The 27,923-nt window shown below is 33.8% G+C and overlaps 1 protein-coding gene and 1 pseudogene across 1 annotated transcript; both read right to left on the bottom strand.

Moving 5' to 3' along the window:
- Nucleotides 1–1,739: 1,739 nt before the first annotated feature.
- On the bottom strand, nt 1,740–15,643 carry LOC127135853 (protein PIN-LIKES 2-like; annotated as a pseudogene).
- Nucleotides 15,517–18,334, bottom strand: LOC127138633 (uncharacterized). Its single transcript, XM_051065116.1, has 6 exons — nt 17,856–18,334; nt 17,257–17,349; nt 17,108–17,179; nt 16,827–16,930; nt 16,463–16,712; nt 15,517–16,336 (listed from the first exon to the last, which is right to left on the bottom strand). Exons 1-5 carry the CDS (start codon nt 18,324–18,326, stop codon nt 16,661–16,663), a joined length of 792 nt encoding a protein of 263 aa, XP_050921073.1. The 5' UTR covers nt 18,327–18,334; the 3' UTR covers nt 15,517–16,336; nt 16,463–16,660.
- Between the last annotated feature and the right edge of the window lie 9,589 nt (nt 18,335–27,923).

The following is a 27,923-nucleotide window of genomic DNA, read 5'->3' as shown; positions in this document are numbered from 1 at the left end:
GTTTCTTCATGGAGATTTACATGAAGATGTCTATATGAAACTTCCTCCTGGACTTGCTACATCTAATCCTTCTCAAGTTTGCAAACTCCAAAAGTCTCTATATGGTTTAAAGCAGGCTAGCAGACAATGGTATTCAAAGCTTTCAACCTTTCTGATTTCCTTGGGTTATTCTCAATCACAAGCAGATCATTCCTTGTATGTCAAATCTAACAAGGATAAGTTTACTGCCATCCTTGTCTATGTTGATGACTTGATTCTAGCTGGAAATTCAGCTCAGGAAATCCAATTGGTTAAAGCCCTGCTTGATAAGAAGTTCCAGATTAAAGACCTTGGAGAACTCAGATTTTTTTTTGGGTTTTGAAATAGCTAGATCAACTAAAGGTAATTTTATGAATCAGAGAAAATATGCTCTTGAACTGTTGGAAGACACTGGTTTCCTTGCAGCCAAACCATCTTCCATTCCCTTTGATCCAAATTTGAAATCATCTCCCACTGATGGTAAACCTTTAGCTGATCCTACTTCATACAGACGATTAATAGGCAGATTAATCTATCTGACTAACACAAGGCCTGACATATCCTTTGCTGTGCAGCATTTAAGCCAGTATGTTTCTAAACCTCTTGTTCCATATTACCAGGCTGCTACAAAGGTCCTTAGATACCTGAAGTCGTCTCCAGCCAAAGGTATTTTGTTTTCAGCCTCAAGTGACTTGAAACTATATGCCTTTGCTGACTCTGATTGGGCACGATGTCCCACCATAAGGAAATCAATTACAGGTTTTTGTGTTGTCCTTGGTACTTCTCTTTTATGCTGGAAATCCAAGAAACAAAACATTGTTTCCAGATCTTCCACAGAAGCTGAGTATAGAGCCTTAACTTCCCTTACCTGCGAGCTACAATGGTTGCAATACCTATTCAATGATTTCCTGATTAATTTTTCTCAGCCTGCATCTGTTTACTATGACAGCAAGTCTGCTATATACCTTGCCCATAATCCTGCGTTTCATGAACGAAGTAAACACATTGAGCTGGATTGTCATGTGATACGTGAGAAAATTGTCTCCAAGCTCATTCACCTTCTTCCTGTTTCCACCAAGGCTCAGCTAGCTGATGTGTTTACAAAACCATTACATTCTCCAGTTTTTTCTTCCTTTTTCACCAAGTTGGGTCTTTGCAGCTTGCACAGTCCAACTTGAGGGGGCATATTAGAATATACTGAAGTATTATTGTGTATTTTCCTTTAGGTTATTTATAGCTAGCTTAGGTGGCACTCATAGATTGGACCGATATATTTGTATATATAACAGTAATCTGGCTTATTGGTTAATCAATGAAGATAACAGATTTTTTACTCATCTTCATCTTCTGCAATGCTTTCGGTTACATTTTCACTCTGTAACTTTTCCTTCTGTTAGAGATCTTCCATTATCAACAGAGCAGAATAGTCAAACATGTTCATAAGTAACTTGGCTCATGTATGATAAGAGCCATGGTTCATCAAGAAACGAACAATAACATAAGTGATATTGTCAGCACCACCTCTCTGATATGCTTCTTGCATCAGTCACTTTGCAACCTCTTCTGCATCCCCAAGTGGTTCTAATCATAGCAACGACTTCCTAAAGAATACTTAAAAATTTAGATAAGTTGGAAAAGTAAAACTTTTTAGTACGACATTAGTAAAACATAAAACATTCCAACTCTAGTCAGTAGGGCTTAATTCATCTGAATTTAAGTAGTTAGGATGTAGATTCATAACAACCATTCCAGAGAGAAGTGAAAATAAAGGAAATGAATATTGTTGCAAATACATGTTGCCAAAATAGAATTGTTGAAGCTTCAATAACTCAATAACTCATCAAGCTAGCAATTTCTCCCAAGAAAATAGCACTTGTTGTTGTATACTGCATCAAAAGCATAAATCTAAACATAGCGTCATTCTCAACCTAAAAATTCAACTTTTCAGCCAACAAAATAACTCCATTTCCTATAATAGGAAGCACCATAAGTATTTCTACACTGATCCCAATTGTATTTCTAATTTCAAGTTTTGATCCATTTGGTCCTTCAGCTAGCATACCTCATAATATAAGAATCACACAAGGTACCATTGCACCAACCAAAATTTGCAATCTATCTGTCATAAAGGACATTGGTGCATTATCTCCAAAGAAAAATGTTTTCATCTGAGGCATAATTCCGAAGATGATATCCACCAATGATGCAATTATTGGTGGTTGAATTATATGATGAATTAGTGTTTGTTCTGCACCAATTCTTATCATTATAAAAAATCTAGGCTCTGCTAAAAATTAAGTGTTGTTTCTTCTTGTTGAAAGTGTGATGGTTATTGAGAGAAAATGAAGAAGAGAGAAAGAAACAAAAAAACTAGTGAGGTTTTGCTACAAATTAGCTACGACTTTAGCTACAGATTAGCTAGGAATTTTTACGGATTCAAGTATAATTTTTACCTTAGCCATGTGGTATTCCATGTCAAGGTCTTTGCCACATTAGCAATGCCACGTGCAAAGGCTTAATGGTCTTTTTAGCCGTGTTGTGGAGTTGCGTCTCTTTTCTGGTTGTAAGTTTACTACTTTCTGACTTTGTTATCTTGCATTTACAATATACTCTCGGTAGATAATCTTTGTACCACTAAAACTATCATTAGAGGCTTTGAGCTCTCTTCTAGACTCCAGGTCAATTTTGATAAGAGTCAATTTATTGGGGTTAATATTGTCATTTTTTCTCAAATCTAGATTGTGACTTTCTCCGGTGTTAACAACCAAACCTTAACTTTAATAACCTTGGTTTTTCATTGGGTATAATATCGTCTTGAGGCCACATGGGAGCCCTTTATATCACTTATTTCTAGGTGTCTTATTTCTTGGAGCCATATGTTTGATAGTAAGGTGAGTATAGTGATTCTTCTCAACTCAGTGCTTAATGATTTTCTCATCTTCTTATTATCTATTCTAAAAATGCATATTAAGGTTTTGAAAAGGATCATTATTATTCATAAAAAGTTATGGTGGAGGGGGAAGCGATGTTAATATTTCTTAGGTTACATGGTTTGATGTCTGCAAACATAAGATGATAAGTATCTTGGGAGTCTTTGATATCTTCTTAATTAACCTTGCCTTACCAAGGAAGTGGTGTTTGAGGCTGCTCTCTGAGACTTTCGGTCTGTAGAGGGATATTTTTTCTGCTATGTATGTGGAACAAATTATTAGTTATTTTATAAGGGGTAGGATATCTACCCTTCAAGATTCTTCTACCAAATGGAAAGGGGTGTCTATATTATGGTGTAGCGGGGTATTCGTTACCATTAGAGATATTGACTAAATCTAAGGTAAACCATACAATTCGAGTCGCCACCGCACTTCTATTTATCCGAAGGAATGGTTAGAAAGCGAACAAAAACCTAAAAGTTTTATCAAATCAAAAACTAGTAAAAATGTCAGAGATCTGGGTAAGGGGGTTGGTTATGCAATGGGAAGGTTTTAAGCACCCAAAACATCCTAGGTACTCCTAGGGAGCCCTTTTCACATTTGTTGTAAGGTTGGTATTTTGTGAAAATTTATTTGTGCAAACATGATTGAAGAGATGAGAAGAGAATATACAAGTTATTTACATTTTGTGTTTGGATGGATAAACCCATTGCCTACGTACCATCTTAAAAAAGATTAGGATCAAAACCTCGTAGTTCGGGGTAAAAATCTCAAAATGAGTTGGTGAATTGATTGGTCCAAAAGCCTTAAGGTCTTTTGTTATCCAAGGGAGAAAACTCAACCTAAAACCACAAATCCACCACGTGAGGATAGCTTCAACATGCTAGTGAGGGGTTAACCCTATAATAAGCATGGAAGACTCATTGTCCATCACTAAGGATATAGGTGAGCATTATATCTACCTCAAGGATAACTCAAACCTAACAGCTAAAGGTTATGAAAAATTGGGTTAAGAAAGTGGCCATTGAAACCACGAAAAGACATTTGAATGGGTTATATTTACCAATGAGAAGTACTTACAAAAATATGGTCAAAGTGGATTAAAGATTCAATTCAAAATAAGTGTTATAAAAAGAAAGTTTGAAAATCAAAAGCATAAGGCTTAGGTTTCTAATGTTGAAAACAAGTGTTAGATGTTTGCACAAAATTTTTTGGCTAGGGTTGGAGTGGAGGGAAGAAGAAGAAAGGATAAGTCCTAATCATACAAGAGGTAAGAGATAAGAGAACAAAACCACAAATGGAGTTCCTCTCTTGAGATCATATTGATGATCCAAGTAGCTCCCATCCTTTGGAATAAAGCAAACACATAAGCATAAACTCAAGCAATCAACAATCAAATGAACTCTTGGAAAACTCCTCAAGGTATCTTGGATCTCTCTCTCTTAGAAGCTCATGGCAATGGTTCTTCAATTTGGATCAAGTTGGAGTTCCTAGCACAAGAACACACACATTAAAAGGTTCCAGCAAACAAACAAGAATGAACAAGAAGGAGTTTAGAAGTTGGTCCTTTCAAAGTCTTCTTCAACATTTATAGCACTCTAAAGGCCCAATGCCTAGTTGCTCTTTGACTTTTATAGCACTCTAAAGGCCCAATGCCTAGTTGCTCTTTGACTCCAAATTTGCATAGGGAAAGTGCTAAAGTATAAGTCCATTGGTCCATTTCTTTGCATTTGGTCCACAACAATCAAAACAAAACACAAGCACAATGATATATACACAATTATGTGCTCAAGTGAGCAAAAGGCAAATTGCATTAACATAAACATGTGCTCCAATGAGCAAAGGAAAAAGCAAATGAATAATATGTACAAGAATAGTAAATTGCATAAAAGTAAAGTGCAAAAAGTAAATGTTAATGGTTAATGGTTAATGTTAATAGTTAGTGTGCCATAAGGCAAATTTAGCGCTATGTTAAGCAATCGTAATTGGACTTATGTAGAAGTCACAACTATCTGAGGCCGGTCAATAATAATGTAGGCAACAACACAAGTTAGAAGTCTTGATTAGTGAACCAAGTTCCAACAACTTGCCATGCCAAAAAGAAAATGGGAAATGATCTTGTGTTGGTTTAAGTCCTTTGCATGATTTAGGAAGCAACCTATCCTTAATGCAAAGCCATTCATTTGATCAATTGATCAAGATGAATTAGATTTGAATCAAGGAAGATTAAACCTCCCTAATCAATGCTAACTTATCAACCTTTAACTCATTGATCAAAAGGAAAAGAAGAAGAAGAAGAAGAAGAAGAAGAAGAAGATGGATCATGGAAATAAAAGGAATAAGGTGCATTAAATGAAATGGAATGTACCAATCCACAAATGTTGACCAAATGACATTGAGGATCATGGTCAAACAATCAAAACAGAAGTGAGATGAAGATTGGAAGTCAAGAAAATGAACAAAATATTTTTGGCATTTTTAATATTAAAAAGAATCTTGAATTCAAATAATAAAGAAAGGTCAAACTTCAAAATCACTTCAAATCAACTTTGAAAAGTCCAAGTGATTTATCCCAAGTTCAACAAGGTCAAACAAAGTTTGACAAAAAAATTTAGCATTTTTAAAAGGCAGAAACTATTTTTAATCAATTAAAAATGAATAAAAATAACCTAATTGAACTAAAATCTCAAATAAATCTCAAATCAATTAAAAAATTAATGAGAATATTTTTCATAGATCCATCATCATTCAAATAGGTTGAGAAAATATTTTTGTATTTTTTGAATATCAAAAAATATTTAAATTAAATTAAAAATAACCAGAAAAGAGAAAATTCACAAAAAATATCAAATGATAAAATAAAAAATATTAAAAATCGTTTTTAGAAACTAGAATTAAAAAGAGAAATAATGTTATTAGTCCCATATTTTTTGGAATTAAAATGAGAGAGTTATAATTTTTTGAAGTTAAATGAAATAAAAGAAATAAAATGGAAATTAGAAAAATCAGAAAAAATGAGAGGCGTTAGATCTAAGCTCATTAATTGAGCTGACACATCCAGAGGTGGAGAGATGCGTGCGCACGATGGTCCCAAGTCAACTGAGTAACATGTGGAATTAAAAAAAAGTCATAAGATCCAAGAGCCATGATTCAATCTGGAAATCATTATCAACGGCTGGGATTCAAACTGGCAAACGGACGGTGGTGTACACCACCGTCTTCTCTGGCGAACATGGAGATTCCGGCCAGAGTTGCAGGTTCTAAAAACTTGATGAAAATGAGTGATCCTCATATCATTGGAAAGCTGGGGTGATGTACATCACCCCTGTACCATCTATTTTCACTCTAGATCTCCATGGTAAGAGAAATCAGAAGTTGAAAAATATGGTGTTCAACTGAAACTTCATGGATTTGTAAAATTAAAAGCACCAACAAGTTGCCTCTGTTGAGAGGATTTCAGCCAAGCAAAAGGACACAAGAAACAAGCTATAAATGAAGAGTTTCGAAGCAAATAAGTTTGAACATCAACCTTCTAAATACAGATCTGTGGAGCACGATCCTTCAACACACTTGCTTGCAGCTTGTTCTGGAGATGGAAATAAGGCAAGGCTAAGGAATTAGAGTCCAATAATCAACCAAGGAAGTTGAGAATTGGATCTGAAAATTTCAAGTGAAAAAGCAAAATTCTTTTAGAGTATGGTTTGGAATGATTTCTGCAGAGTTTCAGGTTGATTCAGGGATGAGAAATGAATGAAGCATGGCATGTATTTATAGCTGAAGCTGATGTAAAGTCATGAAGAATTCGTGTGCATGAGAATTGGGTCCTCCATGCATGGGCCTGTACAGGCGCATGTGAGGCCCAAAACCTGGTGCAAATGGATGTTGAGCTTGTTTGGAGGAGGTTTGGACGTGTGATTTGCAAGGCAATGGCTTGTGCATGAAGCTTCATCATGAATTGCATAATTGTGCCTAAAACTTCATCTCTTCGAAAATGCCAATTAGAAAATCCAAACATAAGCATGTGGGTAATGGTTGGAAAGGTCTTGACATAAGGAACAAGTGTTATGTTGAACAAAAACTCATTTGGAATGTGGAAATTTATGAAAATAGGCCATGAAGTTCATAGTGCAAAACATGCCTTTGAGAATTTTGTCAAAATGAACCAACTTCAAACCCATCTATTTTGATGATTCAAGCCTCAAATGGAAAAACCTACAACATCAAAGTTATAGATCTTTTCAAGAAAATCAAGATGTACTTAAATTTTGCATCATTTGGATTTTTGATGAAGAAGTTATGGGCACTTGAAGTTGGACTTTTTTGCCTTTCAATGCATTTGGTCCAAAGTAACCTATAATGTCTTGTATTATCACATGTATTTATATTGAGATTTTGAAACTTTATTCAACATAACATTTGAAGTAGACACAATAAGCTTTCCAATGTATTTGATCCCACCTCAAAATCATAAAAAATGAATGAGTTAAGTTCTTGGGAAGTTGACCCAGAATTAGGGTTTCAATCAAAATGACCTATAATGTATTGGAATGGGAGATGACCTTCCAAGATTCAAATCAATTTTTTATGAACATTAAAGTTGTTCATATTGTACTTAAGAACATATTTTATTTTGGGGTCATCTCCATTTGACCAACACATAAAATGTTAGGTCTCAGTGCATTTAAAAATAGTCAGATGAATTGACTGATCAACTTTTCAAGTCCACAACTCATATCTTGATGAGTTGATGATTGAGGACACTCAAATAAGTTCAAATATGCATGAAATGATGAATTAAATAACTTCCCTTGATTGTATTTGACCATGGGCTGAGGTTGCTTCATGAGCAAGGCACACTTGGTACACAGATGAATTAGGGCTCTTTGGGACACAAACCTCAAACCCTTTGACTTGCTTTGATCAAAATGATGAATTGAGACGCTAAGGAGGCATATTTGATGGATGAGAGCTTTGGGAACCATTGCCATGCTTGCCTTCATCTTCTCTTGGCTATATCTTTGCACCAATGATCTCCTAGAAGCTTTGGGCCTTGTGATTGCTCAAGCTACAAACAAGAAATGTTAGTGACACATTTTTGTGCTTTTGGTTAGTAAATAAAATGAGAAAAGCAATGATATATAATTCAAGCATGCTTGGTGATCTCAAACCACTCACAAGAGGTACCAACCAAAGGCAAAGGGAACCCAAATGCTTATGATCCTTGAGGCTTCACAAATGCAATGTTATGATGCCATGAGGGATCTTAGGGCCAAAATTGGGGTCTTACATATGGTCTAAAGCTTATTCCCCATTTGATTGATTTGTCGATGTCTACGAGGAAAGGTGGGAAATGGTATACTTACCTGTTTTAGGGATAATCTATGGGTTAGTTATATTCCTCTTAGAGCCTTTTTATAGGCTTTACCTTGTCCTAGACCAGCATAGTGAGAAAATGGGTGATATTGGTTTTTGAAATGAGGGTTATTTATTTTGTAATCTTCAATGGAATGGATTTATTTTTTGTCTATAAGCACGAGTTGTCTGATGATCTCTTGTTGACTGTTAAGGGATTTTAAAAGATCACCGGGCTCGGTGTCTTGGGAAGTTGCATCATCTTATAAGGTCCTCGTTTAGGTGAATCTTGGTGCCATTTTTAATGATTCGGGCTTAGAATGGTCCTTATGTCTATTTGGGGTAGTTGGGTCCCTTCTAAAGTGGTGGTTCTTATGACAACTCCTTCAAGTTAAAATCTTAACAAGAAAAATTATTTTTAAGGCTGGGGTCATTCTTGATCATAATAGTTTGTCTTGTGGGTTGTGTGCAATATGGTTTCAAATCTATGGTATATGATTTTTAGGTAGATTGATCGATTTGTTGTCTACTTTAGGGATGTCTCATTGCTTTATGCGATGTTTACTTCTTTAGGAGTTTTTACTAGGGTTAGAGGGGGTCTCATAATTGAGTTGTAATTTGGTGGTTTGGTCTATCTAGAAATCTTGGAATGATTATGTTTACATGTAGGGATGGCAAAACCGGTCGTGGTCTGGTCCGGACACCCGCTAAAAAATGGCAGATTTGATTGAGATTTTATGTCCACCTACCTGTTAAGTCTGCCCCGTCTTAAGTCTGTCAAAAAAGGGACAGGTTGGTCTGCCAGCCTAGTTATCAAACACTAAAAATATTTATTTTGGTTGGTTGAAGGTTAATACTTGAACTATAGTTTTGGAACTCTTGTTGTGGTTCTAATTAGGTGAAATTTCTTTATGGTTTTAGATTTTTAATCGTTATTTTATACTTTCTAATTGTTGGTTTGATGCTTTCTAATTAAAATGTAATTTCTTGTAATCTATTAAATAAAATAGGCGGACAAGCCTGCCGTCTGCCAACCCGTCACCTTGGCAGAACGAATTAGATTTTAAAGCCAATTTCACTTAGCGGACTTACCAGCCCCGCTCTTTTTTTAACGGACTTAAGGCGATACGGGACGAAATAGGCAACCCGTTTTGCCACCCTATTTCCATGTATGTCAATAAATGAGGAGAATTTGTTAGAATCGATATCTTTTATACTATATATTAATATATTTACAATTAAGGCTTCTCAAAATCATACGTTCATAGAATTATATACCATTTATCAATAATTTAAATGTTAATATCTAATAAAAACACAACCCTTCCAATTTAACTATTTTATAAAATTTTGCTGAATGAATTTTACAAATAACTTTACGTCATTTGTATTAAAATTATAACTTTACAAATAGATTATGCTAAATGAATTTTAGAAATAATTTTATCTAAATGTATTTGTATTTAATTTATCGATATTAACAACTTATTTACCTTAAATATAAATAAGTTATAATATTAAGGATTGAATGTTGGACTAATATATTACACCCATTTAGCATATTCGGTTTAACTATCACACCCACCTAAAATAATTTATTTAGTCAATTATAATTCCATTTATAAATACTTAATTACAAAAGTCAATGCACAAAAATATTTTTTTTTTATTTTCTAATATATTTTTATTTTAATGATGAGATATACGTGAGAGAGTGGCTGATTTCTATCTTTTATTTTTTAAAATTTAATAAAAATATTTAAAATATTAAATTAATGAATTTAAATGCTGGTGTGAGGAAGGTAGGTCGGCTCGGGTGATCATAGTTTGGTTGGGTTTGGAAAAGCTGAGAGTTTTTTAAATTAGTGATATTTTTTTTGACAATTGTTTTCCTATAGATTGCCTACTAGCTAAAATCATTTTAGACGTCGAATTTTATCGGTTGGTAATGAAGGGGGTGTTCGATTTATTTAGGGTAGTTGAAGTGGGTAAATCACTTGTTTATCTACTTTGAGGTGGTTTCCTTAATTTGGTCTAAAATGTTAACGTGGGTGGATATGCCTGCTTCAAATCTGTATTCGATCTTAAAGATTTTTAAGATTTTCTAGGATTTTGAGAGGTGTAAGAAGTCTTTGTTAGGTATGGTTTCGATCTGATATTCTGTAGTTTAGATTATTTAAAAAACACATAATAAATGTATTTTTTATCGGGAAACAAAGACAATAAATCACTTGTTGAACTTGATTATTGGTTGATTTGGAAGTGAATTCACGTTCATGCTCCGAGTTCTGACTTTTCTTTACTTGATTGGGAGTATGGTCCACTTTGACTCCTTTAGGATAATGCGGGTGTTCAAGTGTCTTTCTTTGTTTATTCAAGTTGTCGAATTTACCCCTATAACTTATTTTCTTTTCAAGTGTTGGGTCTGGGTTTTTGAATATTTGTTCTTGGTTTTGTTGGGGGAGATTTTTCACTAGGGAGCATTGAACATAGTGGGACTTCCTTTCTAGAGCAACACTTGTGAGAGACACACCACATATTCACCTAAAACCTTAAGGTGATAGGTGAGTGGGTTCTCTCACTTATAAATGCTCAAGTCTCCACATTATCAACCAATGTGGGACTATTATCCACACTACTCACACTTGACACATTCTCAATACTCCCCCTCAAGTGCGAGTCCACAATGCTCCCCCTCAAGTGAAAGCCGCACGGAACGTTTCTTATTCACCCTCTAGGCGCCGTTGACACTCTTCAACGGAACGTTTCTTATTCACCCTCCTGGCGCCGTTTTTTGACTTTCGATACAAGTAACCTGGTCCCTTTCTGAAACCAAAGGCTCGTGATACCATTTGTTGGGGGAGATTTTTCACTAGGGAGCATTGAACATAGTGGGACTTGCTTTCTAGAGCAACACTTGTGAGAGACACACCACATATTCACCTAAAACCTTAAGATGATAGGTGAGTGGGTTCTCTCACTTATAAATGCTCAAGTCTCCACATTATCAACCAATGTGGGACTATTATCCACACTACTCACACTTGACACATTCTCAATAGGTTTGAGTGGTAAATGTTTTTTTTTTATGTGAGTTGTTTTTATTTTTATTTTTACGTGAATTCTTTTCTTGAATGCACTTCTAGTGCTCTTAGTTGACTTGTATTATTGGTATTTTTCCGTTTTTATATATCTAGTTGTTTTGCTATTAAAAAAAAATACTGAAAAATCATTTTGTTTTCTCAATCGATAGAAGTGTTTAATACTCTTTAATCTAAAGGGATTATTCAGTATATTTATAGATGATCGAGATTATTCAGTATTACTAGTGATAAAGAATATTTCTCCTCGATTACCAATATGAAATAATGGTATCGAATTGAAGATATCTTCATTTTCTTTGGCATGGACCTGGTTATATCCAAGGAAAAATCTTATTGATGTGACATAACATAAATGACATAAAACACATGGTGGATATAATCATAGTTTCATTTCGCTGCTTGACTTTTCATTGATAATATATAGCTATAAAAGAAAATCTTTAGATGCTCAAAAACAAAATCTTGGACAAAAGAAAATCTGGTCCCCTGTCTCCCCCAGTTTCCATTGCTATAGACCCTTCCATCATGCATGCATGAACCATAAAAGGTTAATTACGAAAAAGTTTGAATACTCATAATGAATGATCCCAAAATCCAATCTTCAGAGATCTTTTGATATAATTTTTGACTTTCGTTATACAAACACCAATGTTGATGTAGTATAATCTATAAAAGATCTTATATGAAAGTGATAAGATAGTGTAAAGAAAAAAAAATCCATAGATTCAAATGTCCAATTGCTGGGAGTCTTCTTGACCGTGATGATTCATGCAAGATCACAAGATATATGCGTACGTAATAGTTTTAATTTATTTGTTTTTAATATATAATTACCTCTCTTGAGAGGAAACTTCAAGACATTTTACATATATAAATCTACCATATGGTTCTATCATATCTTTGAATTTGACATTTTGCCTCCCACTATTCACCTTATACTTAAGAAACAAATGACTATGAAAATTACAACAATTTTCTTTCATATTTTAACATCTGTCTCATTTAAAAAAATAATAATTAAAAAAAATATCTAACCCTTTTATCACTAATCAATTAATTAATTTAATATTTTGTATTCTCTAAATAAATATTGAAATATTTATAATATATTAATTATAATTTAATAAATAAATTATAAACAAGACAATTGTCATTAACTAATTAATTAAAATAATTATTATTTAAAAAATACTTTTGATATAAAAAAGAGAATAATTATAATATTATAATTTTTAGTTACTTTATTATTTTCGGTTAGAAAGACAACCATTCCTAACCACACATTATTTTGCATGGTCTTATGATATTTTACAAAGCTACTAGGAAAAATACTTAAGTCATTAACCATCTTCTTCAAGAATATGGTTAGAATTCTGATTAACACATTAGTCTAACTAAATGTAAATTTTATGGTGGAGGTACTTCTAAATCTAGGTTGAGGTAAGTTGCTAATATTATTGGACTCATCGTGGGACAAACACCATTTAATTCTATATTCAAAGACAAGCCTAGAATTCATCATCTTCAAATCATATACTAGTATAGTAGATTGAGGATTGGTCAAGCTAGCTACTAGGAATGACCACTTTTTTTTCTATGATGCGTATGGTTTAATTGGTTCAGTCATACAAGACATGCTTATGTATTATCTTAGGATTTATTAATAGTTAATCAATATTCTTAACAAACTAAATTCTTAAATTCAAAAGTTTGTGCAAACAGGTAGCATAGACATTAGAAAGTTGATTATTATATTTTAAAATATTATTTTCTCATCTTTGTCTAAACAAGATCTTAATTTGAGAGAATTAAGATAATAAACAAAAGTAGTTGTTTATCTGTTTATTGGAAATTGATGACTATCAATAATCAATGGTTTGATCTATACTTATTAGTAGATAATTCAGATATAAAAAAATCAATCATCTATCATATTTATTCTTCAATATGATCTAACTTTAAGCATTTATTTTCCTTTCTAGAGGAACATAGTAGATAAAAGGTTGATAATGCTAAGAATTTTTTTTATTGACTAATAATTGGTTGAGATACAAAGTTAAAGATTTCCACCTAGTATTACTGGTGGATATATGCAAATTGCTAAGGTCAATTCAATTATCCAAGACATTAATTGGAATATTCCACACAACTTATTCATTTTGCCTCTTCAAATTGTTGAAGACATTTTAAAGATTAACTTGTCATTTAATAATACTATTGCTCATAAACTAATTTGGACAAGAACTACAAATGGTGATTTATCATTTAAAAATGCCTACAATTGTATCAAGAGGGATCACATTGAGTCTTCTTAAAGAAAAAAAATTATCTGACGTCCCTAAATATCACTTGCTAAGTCAGTAGTTACTTGGAAACTAATGCATAAAATTATTTCAACATAATACCACTTTACTCAAAGAGGAATGCATATGTTTTTGAGATGCTCTCTCTAGAAATGATGTGGAAACTACAAACCACTTATTTCTTAGATGCAGATACACTTTAGTTTTATTTTTGTCATTGAATTGAGCGATTATTTGACCTGAACATTGATGAAACTAGTTACGAAAGTTTAATCAAACTTGCAGGAAGAAGTTGGAGTTATCAAAATTCATAATTTGATTATGACTCTCCTTATAATATTTTTTATAAAACTTGGCACATAATAAATGGTACTATCATGTTTTAAAATGAAAAAATTGACTTTGATAGAGACATTCTCCATGTTACACAATTTGTCTATATGACATCTACTTATTTGAAATGACATTTGTAATCTTAAATCCATGACCTTACAATTATTAAATGTGTTGACATCAAATATCGACATACTCCCGCACCTAGAATCTTACAAGTTAATTTTTGATTTCCAAATCATAATTGGATTAAGTGCAATACAAATGGAGGTGTAAGAGAAAATCCTAGAATATCAACTTGTGATGAAAATATTTAGAGATAATTTAGGAACATTCATAGGAATTTTCTCAACTAAGTTTTGAGTTTGTACCTCCACTACAACAAACAAGACCTTAGACAGCGCTTTTTTTAGCCTTAGACAGCGCTTTAAAGCGCTGTCTAAACCTCCGCTGCTAAAGGTTTAGACAGCGCTTTTTTAAATCTTAAAAGCGCTGTCTAAGCCCCCCCCCCCCCCCCTTAGACAGCGCTTTGGCCAAAAGCGCTTTATAAGACCCTCTTATTTTAAATTTTTTAGGTATACCTTAGACATCGCTCTTGAAAAGCGCTGTCTAAGCCCCACCCCTTAGACAGCGCTTTGGCCAAAAGCGCTTTCTAAGACCCTCCTATTTTAATTTTTTTAGGTATACCTTAGACAGCGCTTTTCAAAAAGCGCTGTCTAAGCCCCCCCCTTAGACAGCGCTTTTTACAAAAGCGCTGTCTAAGGTATACGAAAATTTTTGAAGCTTTTTTTAGCCTTAGACAGCGCTTTAGACCAATTGTCATAACAACATACCATTATACAAGTCCACGATAACATTATATTCATAATTCACAAAACTAACCAATATAACAAAACAAAGCCAAATTAAGTTACACATCCACTCAAGTCCAAATTGAAACTAACATTTTGATTTGTAACTAACCATTGCATTTCATATAAGTTTAGCATTAATTTCATGAGCATTGTAACAGATTTTGAAGGATATATAAACGAAATTCCAGTTTCACAAAAGCAATTTTCTTCATCCATTCCAATTTTTAAAGATTCACTCATTCACAAAATTCCAGTTTCACAGAAGAAATTCTTCATTCATTCATGAAGCAGAATTGTCATATATTCATCCATGAATTTTCCACAAGTCAGAAACGGCACAAATCAAAAGTTTTAGAACATACATAACAACGCCACAGTTAGCATTCCACAGGAAAATAAGTATACCCTTAATTAAATCCTAATAATTACACATAGACATCATTGAAACTCGCTAATAAAAAATTACCAAAAGTGCAAGAATTAACCGTGGCAGCCCACCCCAATTCGGTACAGATGCAAATTCTGAAATCAGTTCGAAACCAAGGTAGTACATCCTGCATAATTATCACAACAGAACGAATGTTGTAAGTTAACATTAACCAATATAACTGAATCTAACATAATCATGTAATACCGTCACTAACCCTACTTCAAGTTATTAACATGGTTTTCTAAACAACTCACAATTCAAACCATTCAAACAGCTTTTTAACAACATAGCAGTATGTTATAACCATCGTAAACGACATTTTAATCGAGTTTTACTAAGTATCGGTGGCAAAATTCTCAATTAACTTCAAATCCATTACAATTATTAAGTTGTTGGCAAGTGAGCAACTCAAAACACACTAGCTAGTGCTGTCTAAAACGAGTCGTTAGCAGATTCCCAAAATTAGTCATAACAACTTAACTGATACAACTTGCTGCGGTAACAGCTCCCGGCGCTCATGCCCAATGACAAGTCATGCACCAAGACAATCATTAGCATAGCGGAAAGTTTCAGCAAGTAAGTTCTACATCAAATAATCAGGCAAGTGTTTGGTCATGGTCTTGGCCTTCACTAATAATGTTTCTGATACTAATAGGCCATGACAGATCTCACCATCAACTTGCTAACAGATTTACTAACATCAATCTAACCTTTTGTAGTAACATAATTTCAAAGCAATCGATTATAAATAAAACTAACAGAGTCAAAAAATGGGAAATAACTAACAGCAGGACTTTGACTAACAGTTAAGTTTTTTTTTCTAATTTCATAATAACCATGACTAACTAGTTCTCTAACTTAACCTAACTAATTTTAAATTGATTTGACAGACTTGTAACTAACAAAACAAACTAACATTTTAACAGCAGAACTTCCAACCACAACAAACCTTCATAGAAGTAACGTGCAAATCCAGCTGAACTGCAAGCTAAGGTCCAATTTTGACTTATCCCTGCAAGCAATACAACTATTTTAACTGATGGAAATAATTAATAGAAAATCAATTCACATATAAAATTAACTTGCAACTAACAGAGTTTTAACAAAAATCCTAACAACCTGCCCTAACATAACTAACCTGCCCGATCCGTTGCCCGATTTGGTTGAGAATACCATGTATATAACAGTGCAATCAGAAGCTTTTCTAGTTTTTTCATTCCTCACCTTCAATCTTCACTCTTCACTCTCAAGCTCTCTACCCTCATATTCAGAATCGGTTGCTTTTTGCTCAAAGATTAGAGCTCATTCTTCACAGTTCATCTCTGAGAAGCTCACTTCACTTCCCTCTCGCGTGACCACTTCGCCACGTAACCACCGCAGTGATGACTCTGCAATTCCATAACACAGTTCAGAAGAGTTGAAGAAGAAGAAGAATCGCAATCACAGTTGAGAAGAATAAGATACATAACGAGTGACACAACAAGAGGAAGAGAAGCTAATACCTGCGATTCTCTGAAAATCCACCGCACCGGAATTCTGAGCCGGATTGGAGTTGGATCCAAATTCGATCTTCCATTCGCAATTGGTGTTTAACATTAAAAGTAATCTGTTCAATTATAAGGCATTAGTTATCAAAAGTTACTAACAATGGAAAATCCAAGTCTTGAGACATGAGAGTTTGGGCAGTCAGCTGTTAACCTTAACACCATCCAACTTCAAACATAATTATGATTTTGAAAATATATAACAAAAGAAACAGAGAAAACAAAGAACAAGAGATAACCTGAATCCGTGCTCCAGTAGAAGCTTGCATACTCTTAATTGTTTCTCCTCCTTTACCAATTATAAGGCCGACCTAAGAAACCAAATCAACTATAAACAAAACACAGTAGAAAGTACATGGGTGTACATATTTCGGGCAACTTTGCACACCTTATTGTTTGGGATTTGCATCGAAAATTCATCACCCCCAGATTGTGCAGCCATCCGTCTAGTACCACCACCGGCAGAAGCCCCGGCTTCAGCCTAGTAAAGAAGCAACTCTTATCAGTGATGTTAATGGTTACATTTCCCCCAGATTATTACAGTTAAAAATCAGTAGAAAACAACCATCGTCAATGACGCTTCACTAACAGGTTACAGTTAAGGCCATTCGACTTTGAAGATCATTTTAACAAATTCAGCACAAAACAATCATACTAAAGTTACAAAATCAGTTCAAAACAAATACTGTCAGCAATATTTCACTAGCAGGTTACAGTTGCAGTCATTCAAACCTCACTAGAGCAAATTAACCAGAAAACACACCATATTACAAATAGAAAGTCAATTCAAAACCACTCTTATCAGTGAATTTTCCCTGGCAGGATACAGAGCGCACTAATTCCAATATAATTTAAGCAAATTTATCATTAAACATTTCACATTGCATTTACAAAATCAGTTGAAAATAACTCTAACCAGTGATATTTCACTAACAGGCCAAAGTTACAGTGATTCCACAACATAATTAGAGAAAATTTAAAACAAACCTCAGCAAGGACTTCATTGATAAGTTTCTCAGCAGAAGCAACAGCATCAGAAGTACCCATAAGCTCAACCATCCTCGTAGTAGAATTAGGATCCGCATCCATATCACGAGTAACCTGAATCTTAGCCCCAGACTGCAACTGAAGATACTTAATAGTCTCACCTCCTTTCCCAATAAGAACCCCAACCCTACCATTAGGTATCTCAATCTTCTTACTAGAACCACCATAAGAACCAGCTGAATATTGCGGCTTCAAATCGTAAGAATCGAAGCCAGATTGAGGAGCACCATTATCGGACTTGGAACGTTTAGGATCGAAGGAAAGTGGAGGAGTGCCGCCGGTGACACTGAGGAGCCGAGCGGCGGCTTCTTGAGCTTTCTGTTTAGCGTTTGCGACTTCGAGTTGAATGTCAGTGGCGGTGGGTTGGTCTTCGTATTTGCGTTTTAGGGCGTATTGTGGTTCTTCCGCCATCGTGACAAACCCTACCAATTCCATGCCTTAGACTGAGAACGAAAATAGAAGTCTGAAATTTTATTTTAATTAGACCTTAGACAGCGCTTTTGTGGAAAGCGCTTTCTAAGGTATGCCTTAGACAGCGCTTTCCAAAAGCGCTTTCTAAACCCCCCCTTAGACAGCGCTTTTGGTTTTAATTTTTTTTTTAATTTAAAGACTTTAGACAGCGCTTTATCAAAAGCGCTGACTAAGGTCTATATTTAAAAGCGCTTTCTAAAAGCGCTGTCTAAGGGGGGGGTCTTAGACAGCGCTTTTAGAAAGCGCTGTCTAAGACCCCCCCTTAGACAGCGCTTTCATTATTTTTTTGGAACATTTTCCGTGTTTTATTTTAATTTTAACCTTAGACAGCGCTTTCTTTTAAAAGCGCTGTCTAAGATGCGCTGTTAAAAGTCATTTTTGGCGTAGTGCTCCTTTCAAGTCGAATTGCATTAAATCATACTTGTTATCGAATATGCTAACAAGAAGAGTTGGAGAAGTCTTTGGCTTAAAATCGATTCAATATTTTTGTTGTCATCTTTTAATTAAATGGAAGAATACTTTACACACTATATCATCCTTTAGATTCAAGATATCTCACATTTTCAGAGAGGGGAATATATGTGCAGATAGAATAGTCAATGCATATTTTGTTAAATAGACAACATCCCTTGCAGTGTAAGCGATATTTGATTTACTTCTGTGTAAAAGATTTTTTTTTTATTTCTCCCTTCTAATGCAAAGATTTTCTCTCTATGACTCATGGGTGCACTACTTGCTGACGTGACTTGTATATGTGTCATTTAATTTGATTTTTTATTTTTATTTTTTAAATTCACGTCAACAAATAGTAAACAAAAATTTAAAATAATTTCACATGGCTTTTTTTATTTATTTATTTTTAAACCCCACGTGAAATTAAAAAAAAAATTATTACGAGGGGGTAAATCAAAAGTCGATCACATTATAGGGGGTAAAATATAATTTTGCTGTTTTGGATAGTAAAATATTGAAAAAAATCTAGGTTTTGCTACTAATTTTGTTGTTTTGGATAGTAAAACATTGAAAAAAATTCTAGTTTTTGCTACCAATGGAATTTGAATTCACTACCTAAGCTTATTAAATGAGATTCTTAATCATTGGACTAATATTCCTTTTATTTATAATATTTATATGTTAAGTATATAATGCATAGTAGCTTATTTTTTGACATTTATTTTCACTGTCCATTCTCTCAAAATTCTAGCTACTTCTACAACAACACAACAAAAGAACATTAATATCAATTAAATAAAATTAAATTCCAACTCTATTGTTTTTTCACTCATATATTCAATAAAATGAAATGACATCATAATCATAATGTCCCTCTATTATTATTATTATTATTATTATTTAATTTTTTAATTTTTTTAAGATAGATAATTGTTAATTTAAGGTTTGAATCCAACTCGAAACCATGATCATTCTTAGATTATTAACGAATCGGAATGAGTGAAAGAATAATTAATAAATTGAATTAAGAAACAAATAATAATTGAATTGGTAGTACCTGAAAAGTTTGAATGAATGTAAGATCAATAATGGAAGAATTATTGAATTGAAAACCATCAATAGAATCTTCGAGGCCATGGTTCTGCAATGATTGTCTAACCTTTAAATTAGAAATAGTTTCATCAATGGCAAGAAGAGTTGACCAAATTAGCCTAACACAGTTAAAGTCCATGCTCTTTATTCCTTTTGAAATTTCATCAACATGCTTTTTACTGAGTCCTTCCGCCACAACAATATCTAAATGAGAAACCCAATTCACACATGCAAGTTTCACTCCCTGTCCATTTTTATTCACAATCCATCGAGAATTTGTTCAAAGTGTTACTTATTTAATTTAATTTCTATTTTTTTATCGTTCAGCTTTATGAATTTACGTAATTGCAACTTGACAGTTATGAGGTGTACTTGGTGATAGTTAAGTTAATTAATTAAATTGACTTATGTGCATGTATGGATGTTCAAGGATGCACTATATTGCAACTCTGAAGCTTGCATCTTTATTTTTATGTTAAATTTTCATATATTGAAAGATAAAGAGGAATTTCTCTAGCATTTTTCTGATATGTATAATATATATGTTTTGTTAAATCTGTCTTTAGATGCTGAATTGAAAGTTTTCTTTTGCATTATCTCTGATTTTCTTTCTATCAAAATATAAACTTTTTTCCTGGTATGTACCGATAATATTTTGATTTATTCTATTAATTTTATTTTCTTATAGGAAACTAGATATTGATTACGCCATTTGGATTTGAGTTAATTGATACTAATGTTCTTTTGTTGTATTTTGGTAGAGGTATATAAAATTCGGAGAGAATGGAAAGTAAAAATAAATGTCAAAAGATAAACTACTATGTATTATATATTTAACATGTAAGTATTATAAAGAAAAGGAATATTAGCCATGTGATTAAGAATCTCATTTAATAAGCTTATGTAATGAGTTTATATCCCATTAGTAGCAAAAATTAGAAGTTTTTTCAACGTGGGCGACTTTTGATTTACCTCCCTCATAATAAAAAAAAATTAAAAAATATATTTTAAAAACAAAGTTAAAAAATAAAATTAAAAAAATGCCACCTGAAATTTTTAAAAAATAAAAAGCCACTTGAAATTTTTTTAAATTATTTTTTACTATTTGGGAACATGGATTTTTAAAAAATAATAAAAAACTATATTAAATGACACTTATATAAGCCACATTAACAAATAGTATACTCAGGGATTATAGTGAGAGAATCTTTATATTAAAAGGGGGAATAAAAAAAAATTATTTTACAGAGATGTAAATCAAATATCGCTTACATTATAGAGGATATCGTATATTTAACCTTTTTTTTTTGTTTAGGACACTTGGTAGAATTCATAACCTTTTTTTTTTGTTTAGAACACTTGGTAGAATTCACTTCCTATTTGTTCTTTTGAAAGTGTTTTAAGAGATAGGTTGAACATGTCTAACTATCTTTTTTTACTAGGTTTTTGATGAGTTAGATTTTATGGCCCTTCATTCTCTTTTGTTTTTCTATTTTTATTCAATAAATTGTATTTTATAAAAAAATTCTAAATAAGTCCCTATAAAGTGTCATTAGATTGCACAAATCATAAACAAAACAATTGTTGGTAACTAACTCATTAATTAATTTTTTAATCTTGTAAATAAAAATAATTATAATATATTAGTTATATTTTATTATTAAAATCATACATTATACAAATGTTTATTATTAAAATATGTTATTTTTTAGACTTCCATTTTTTAAACTTTGTTTTTTTTAATAAGTTGTTTAATAAGTCACTCACACATACAATTTTTATATATATGAAAAATGTGTAAGATTATCTCAATACTTTTATATTATAATTATTATTAAATTGTTTTTATTCTTACTGTTCTCTGTGGGTTGACGAGTGCACGAAGTGATTTTAGATGAATAGAGATTATTGACCGTAAGTCTACCGATCGAAATTAGGGCAATTGTTCAACTTAGTAAATGACTAGGAATATGTAATTATAGGTTGTTGCTATATAATTAACGAGCTTAGATGAAAATTAGGTGAATTATACCACCACTGAAAAAGAGTTACTAGTTGTAGCATTCGCCTTGAAAAAGTTACAGGCATATCTAATTGGTTTGAAAGTGGTTATTTTTACATATTATGCAACATTAAGATACCTTTTCAACAAAGAAAATTCTAAGCCAATGTTACTTCGATGGATATTGTTGCTCCAGGGTTTTGACTTAGAAATAATAGATAAAAAAGGGTGTTGAAAATGTTGTAGATGATCACATGTCTAAGTTGGAGAATGATTAAGTAACTAGGAAAGAAATGAACATCAATGAAAAGTTTCCGGATGAACACTTGATAGAAGTTAGTGAACGACATTGTTTTGTTGATATGGCTAATTACAAAGCAACAAAAAGTGTTCAAGAAGACTACACATGGTAGCAAAATAAACAGTTCTATAAAGAAGTCGTTCACTATTTATGGGATGAGCCTTATTTTTTTAAGATTAATGCTGACGGTTTAATCTGCGTGTGTGTTGCAGGTAAAGAAGCGAAAGACATAATGTGGCACTACCTTAACTCATCTTCTGGAGGCCTTTATAGTGGTGAATGAAAAATAGTGAAGGTACTTCAAAGTGGCTTGTGTCGGCCAACTCTATTCAAATATTATAATTCTTATGGGCAAGACTATCTCAAGTGTCAGAAAACAGGTAACATCATAAAATGAGAAGAGATTCCGCTTAAAGGAACAATAGAGGTTGAATCCTTAAATTGTTTGGGAATAGACTTTATGGATCCTTTTCCCTCATCTAATTCTAATGTATACATTTTGGTTTGTGTTGATTATGTCACTAAATAGGTTAAAACCATAACATGTGTTTCTAATGATGTCCAAACCGTCTCTAAATTTTTGTAAAAGAATGTTTTTCCAAGGTTCGCAATCCCTAGAATCTTAATTAGTGATGGGGGACGCACTTTTGCAATAAATAATTTGAAAGAATATTGGCAAAATACAATGTGAACCATAAAATATCCATAGTGTATCATCCATAAACTTGTGGGCAGGTAGAAGTGTCGAGCGAGAAGCTGAAATAGATCTTAGAAAAGACGATCTCTACATCCAGGAAAGATTGATCCAAGAACCTAGATGACACACTATGTACATATCGAACAACATTTAAGACTCACTTAGGAATGTCACTATAGAAACTGGTCTATGAGAAGGCTTGTCACTTACTAGTCAGGCAAGAACATAAAGCATATTGGGCAATCAAGTTCTTAAATTTCGATGAAAAAGAAGTTGGAAGAAAGAGAATGTTGAAGCTGGATGAGTTAGAAAAGACCACACTAAGAGCATATAAGAATGTTGTGATTTACAAAGAAAGAACCAAAAGTAACCATGATAATAACTTGGTGATAAAATAATTCATGTAGGACAAAATATTTTGTTGTACAACTCTTGATAGAGGTTGTTTCAGAGTAAGTTGAAATCTAGATGGTCGGGTCCTTTTCTTGTTAACAAAGTGTTTGCAAATGGTTTGGTAGAAGTACATGATCTTGGATATTCACACACTTTTATTGTAAATGGCCAAAGGATAAAGATGTATTCAGCAGGAGAGGTACCAATTGAGAAGGTTTCTCTGATACTCGCAGAGCCTAAGACGGAAAGAGTCAAGTTAATGACCTTAAAGAAGCACTTAATCAATGACAACCCATCAGAACCATTTTTAGATTTTTGTTTTTTGTTTTCTTTTCCATATTGTACTTTGATCCAAGGAAGAGTAATAATTAGCTCTATGAATACTCCTTCTCTTTTTGTACTACTTATATATGCTTTAATGAATGAACTGTTTTGTAATTGTTGTTTCTTTAAGTTATAATTTGCTACCTTACTAGTGCCAAGATGAAAAGTAAAAAAAAGAACAAAAGTCACCGGAAAAGAATGAACAAAATTAATAAATATTGAAATTCCCCTTGTAGATTGACACTTGATGAAGAAAAGGAAAATTGACTATTTGCACTCGATCTTCAAATACCTCGGCTAGTAAGGTTTGAGCAAAAAAAAAAATTATTGTTCACTTTTCTTTCTTATGAGACTATCCATACATTAGTTAGTTTCTATAATTTACATTTTTTTCTACTTAGTCTATTGGTCTGATTAATACACATTTGTAAGGGCAAATTGTCACACAACATACAATCATAGGTTTCGATGATGACAAATGACCATCATGGATGAATCGGCATTGTCGATTCCACGTCTACAAAACAAATGCAACATATCACCTATCATATCCTTTTCTATGCTCATCTAAAACTGCTATATTTCATACAACATATGTGGATAAAATATGATCATGACAAAATGCATGAAATTCACAAAAATATGAATTTTTGCAGATTTGCAAGGTTTGAGTCGACCGCAAGGGTCAGCGCATGAACCACGGGTCAGCACATAGCACAGTGCAGTTTGTCACTGGTCAGCGCATGGAAGCTTGAGTCGACCACAGGTCGGCGCATAGCATAATGCAGTTGGTCACGGGTCAGCGCATGGAGACTTGAGTCGACCACAGGGTCGGCGCATGAAGCCTTCATTTTCCCACGGGTCAGTGCACGCCGACCTATGGTCGACGCATACTGATATTGCAGGCCATGCATCGACGCATAGACCTGCTATGGTCGACCGCTCGTGCGCAAATTCAGTTTGTGTGTATTTCCCACTCTGTTTGAAAAGCTGTTAAGTTTGGTTGGTAAGTTGGTTACTATATATAGAAGTTTAGTTACTTGTATCAACTAACATTTGTCAAATTGATTCAAGTGTTCAAAGAAACAAGAAAAAGTGAAATACGTGTCCAAGATTCATCATCTTCATCTTCAACATCTCACAACACATCAACTACACACAACCATCTTTGAAGTGCTTTGTGATTGGTTAAAGGTGATAAGGTTCGAAGCCGAGATTGGGGAATCCGGTTCGGGTTGAAGCTTGTGACAGGTTTTTTCTTGAATAAAATCGTTAGGGTTTTGTCCTCCAAGACTGATTTGTGTTTGGGGGTTTTTGGACGAATTCTTCATCAATTTTCAGCTGAGCGAAGGTGATTGAGAAGAGGAAGTCTTTGTCAATCTAGTAGCGGATTCAGTGAAGTTGAAGGGAAGATTTCGGGTTCGATTTGTTGTAATTGAGATCAGCCAGGCCGAGGGTTTGAAGAAATGAGGGTTATTCAACAAAGGGGCTGGAATCGGAGGTCTATCAACAACAATCGAAGGACTTGATTCACCTTGAATCAAGGAACAAGGAGTGGAAGCAACATTCAACGTCTTGAGGATTCTGTTGTATATTTGCTTTGCAATCCTTGTATAAACGGTTAAATTCAATAGGTGATATCTATTAAATCATCTCAATTCTAGTTTTAGAATTGAGGGCAGACGTACCCCGAAGCGAGGACGACGGGGGAACTGCCTCATCAAATCTTTGCCTTCTCTAATTTTCTGCATATTTGTTTTTAGCTTAAAAATTAAGTGATTTTTGTATAAGCACTTTTATCAAACCTTGATATTAATTGAGTAAGAAGTTAAAACTCTGTTTTTGAATTCAAAGTACAATAAAATATTGTACTAGACTAATTGAAATCTCTTACTCAACATAAATATCACTTGGAGTGTTTTTGCACACCAAGTGTTTGATAATTTGCCTAAACCAAAATTATCTTAGTTGTGTATCTAGTTTGGTTTGCTCTTTGAATCATTGGAACTAGGAATCCTATCTAGTAAAACAAATCATTGATAGTGTGACTAGTGTAGTGATTCGTATTCTACATTATCACTAATCCATAGGCTTGACGCATATCCGATTTTCCAATAACAGTTAGTTTTAGACTATATTTTCCTCGGCCGCTTCCGCACTTAAAACCAATTTTTAATTGGTAGCGCCGACTCAAATTTTAATTGGGATCTATTCAACCCCCCCCCCTTCTAGATCCGTGCCATAGTCTAACAAGTGGTATCAGGAGCTCCGGTTCACTCCGTGCTTCAAAATATAACTTTGATAGAAAATGGCTAACGAACCTAAAGGGGCTTATAATAGAGCTCCCGTTTTCAATGGTGAAAATTATAGTTATTGGAAAGACTGTATGCGGGTGCACATAAATTCCATAGATAGAAAAATATGGAACGTTATTCTCAATGGTCCAATTGAAATAACCATGACCAATGAGAATAATGAATTAGTGCCTAAGCTCGAAGCACAATAGACCGATGATGATGAAAAGAAATACAATTATGATTGGAAAGCCAAAAATATCTTAATCTCCTCATTAGGTGTAGATGAATACTATCGTGTATCCCATTGTCCTACTGCTAAGGCCATGTGGGATTCACTACAAATTGCCCATGAGGGGACGAACGATGTTAAGTTGGCAAGAATCAACACACTAACACAAGAGTTTGATCTCTTTTTCATGGAGCAAGGGGAAACCATTGCTGACATGCAAAAGAGATTTACTCATCTTATCAATCGATTACATTCACTAGGTAGACCGGTTTCCAATGATGTTGCTACTAATAAGATCTTGAGATGTCTTAACAGGGAATGGCAGCCGAAAGTGACCTCCATCAAAGAAGCAAATGATCTTACCATATTAGACTTGACAACATTATTTGGCAAAATACAAGAGCATGAACAAGTACTCTTGAGCCTGGAACAACACGAAAAGAAAGAAAAGAAGGACAAAGCAAAGGTGAGTGAAAAGAAATCCATAGCTCTTAAGACTTCCTCCTCGAAGTCTCAAGCAAAAGAGAAAAGTGATTATTCCTCGAGCGACGAAGAAGAAGAGGACAAGAGCGAAGATATGGGGTTGTTCGTTAAACGTTACAATCGTTACGTGAGAAAGAACGGCATCCAACATTCCGAGAAGAACTTGGTAAACTTCCGGAAACAATCAAGGTACTCTAAAAATGATGACTCAAAAGGTAGAATGACTAGAGGGTCGTGCTACACTTGTGGGAAGTCCGGTCATTACAAACCGGACTGTCCGATGAACAAGAAGACAAAGGAAAAGGAATCATACAAATCACACAAGAAATCATCAAAGCCAAGGAGAGCATACATAGCTTGGGAAAGCGATAGCGACTCCTCCGATGATGAAAGTTCTAATGATGAAGATGAAGCTGCAAACCTATGCCTATCTGCTCATCAAAAGAACAAAAAGAAACAGGTACGACATGCTAAATATGAAAAATCCTCTAGTATGTCTCATCATGAATTGCAAACTGCTTTTGATACTTTACACTGTGAAGCGAAAGAGGCCTTTAAAAGGCTTGCCTCAAATGACCAAATTTTTACCCATTTGGAACAAAAGATTCGAGAATCTGAAAGGAAACTTGAGGCACTCAAAGCTTCTATAGTAGAAAGCACAAAAACAAGTTGTGAGGACCTTAGAAGTAGGATGATTAACTTTGGGTGTGATACTTGTTATATTTGGCAAGGTGAAGTAAGAAACCTAAAGGCCAAACTTAACAAGGCTCTTGAGCCCAAGATTACCTTTGCAATCGATAAATCAAACTTTCGAAAAAGTATGGTTAACCCATATCAAAAATATAAATATGTTATAAAGGATGAAGATAGCAAAGGTAATCAAAATGTTAATTTCTCTTGTCTTTATTGTTGCAAGAAAGGCCACTCCATTGCTAAATGCAGGTTTAGGAGATTCTTAGTTCCTAAAGGCATTTATCAATGGCTGCCTAAATGCAACCATTTCGTTACTCACCATTCAGGACCCAATAAGCCATTGGGTACCTTCTCGTGTTAATTGCATTTTCATAGGTACAATGCCTCGAGACCACCGAGAGAAGATGGGTTCTCGACAGCGGATGCTCAAGGCACATGTCAGGAGACATATCACTCTTCATTGACTTCGTGGCTAAGAAGAAAGGATATGTAACCTATCGTGACAACAACCGTGGAGCAATACTAGGTAAAGGTAATGTAGGTAACCCTTCTTCCACTACTATTTCTGATGTA

Source organism: Lathyrus oleraceus, chromosome 4 (genome assembly GCF_024323335.1).
Source record: "Lathyrus oleraceus cultivar Zhongwan6 chromosome 4, CAAS_Psat_ZW6_1.0, whole genome shotgun sequence".
Taxonomy (NCBI): domain Eukaryota; kingdom Viridiplantae; phylum Streptophyta; class Magnoliopsida; order Fabales; family Fabaceae; genus Lathyrus; species Lathyrus oleraceus.
The sequence above is the reverse complement of the archived record's forward strand: the minus strand, read 5'-3'. Positions and strand labels throughout refer to the sequence as shown.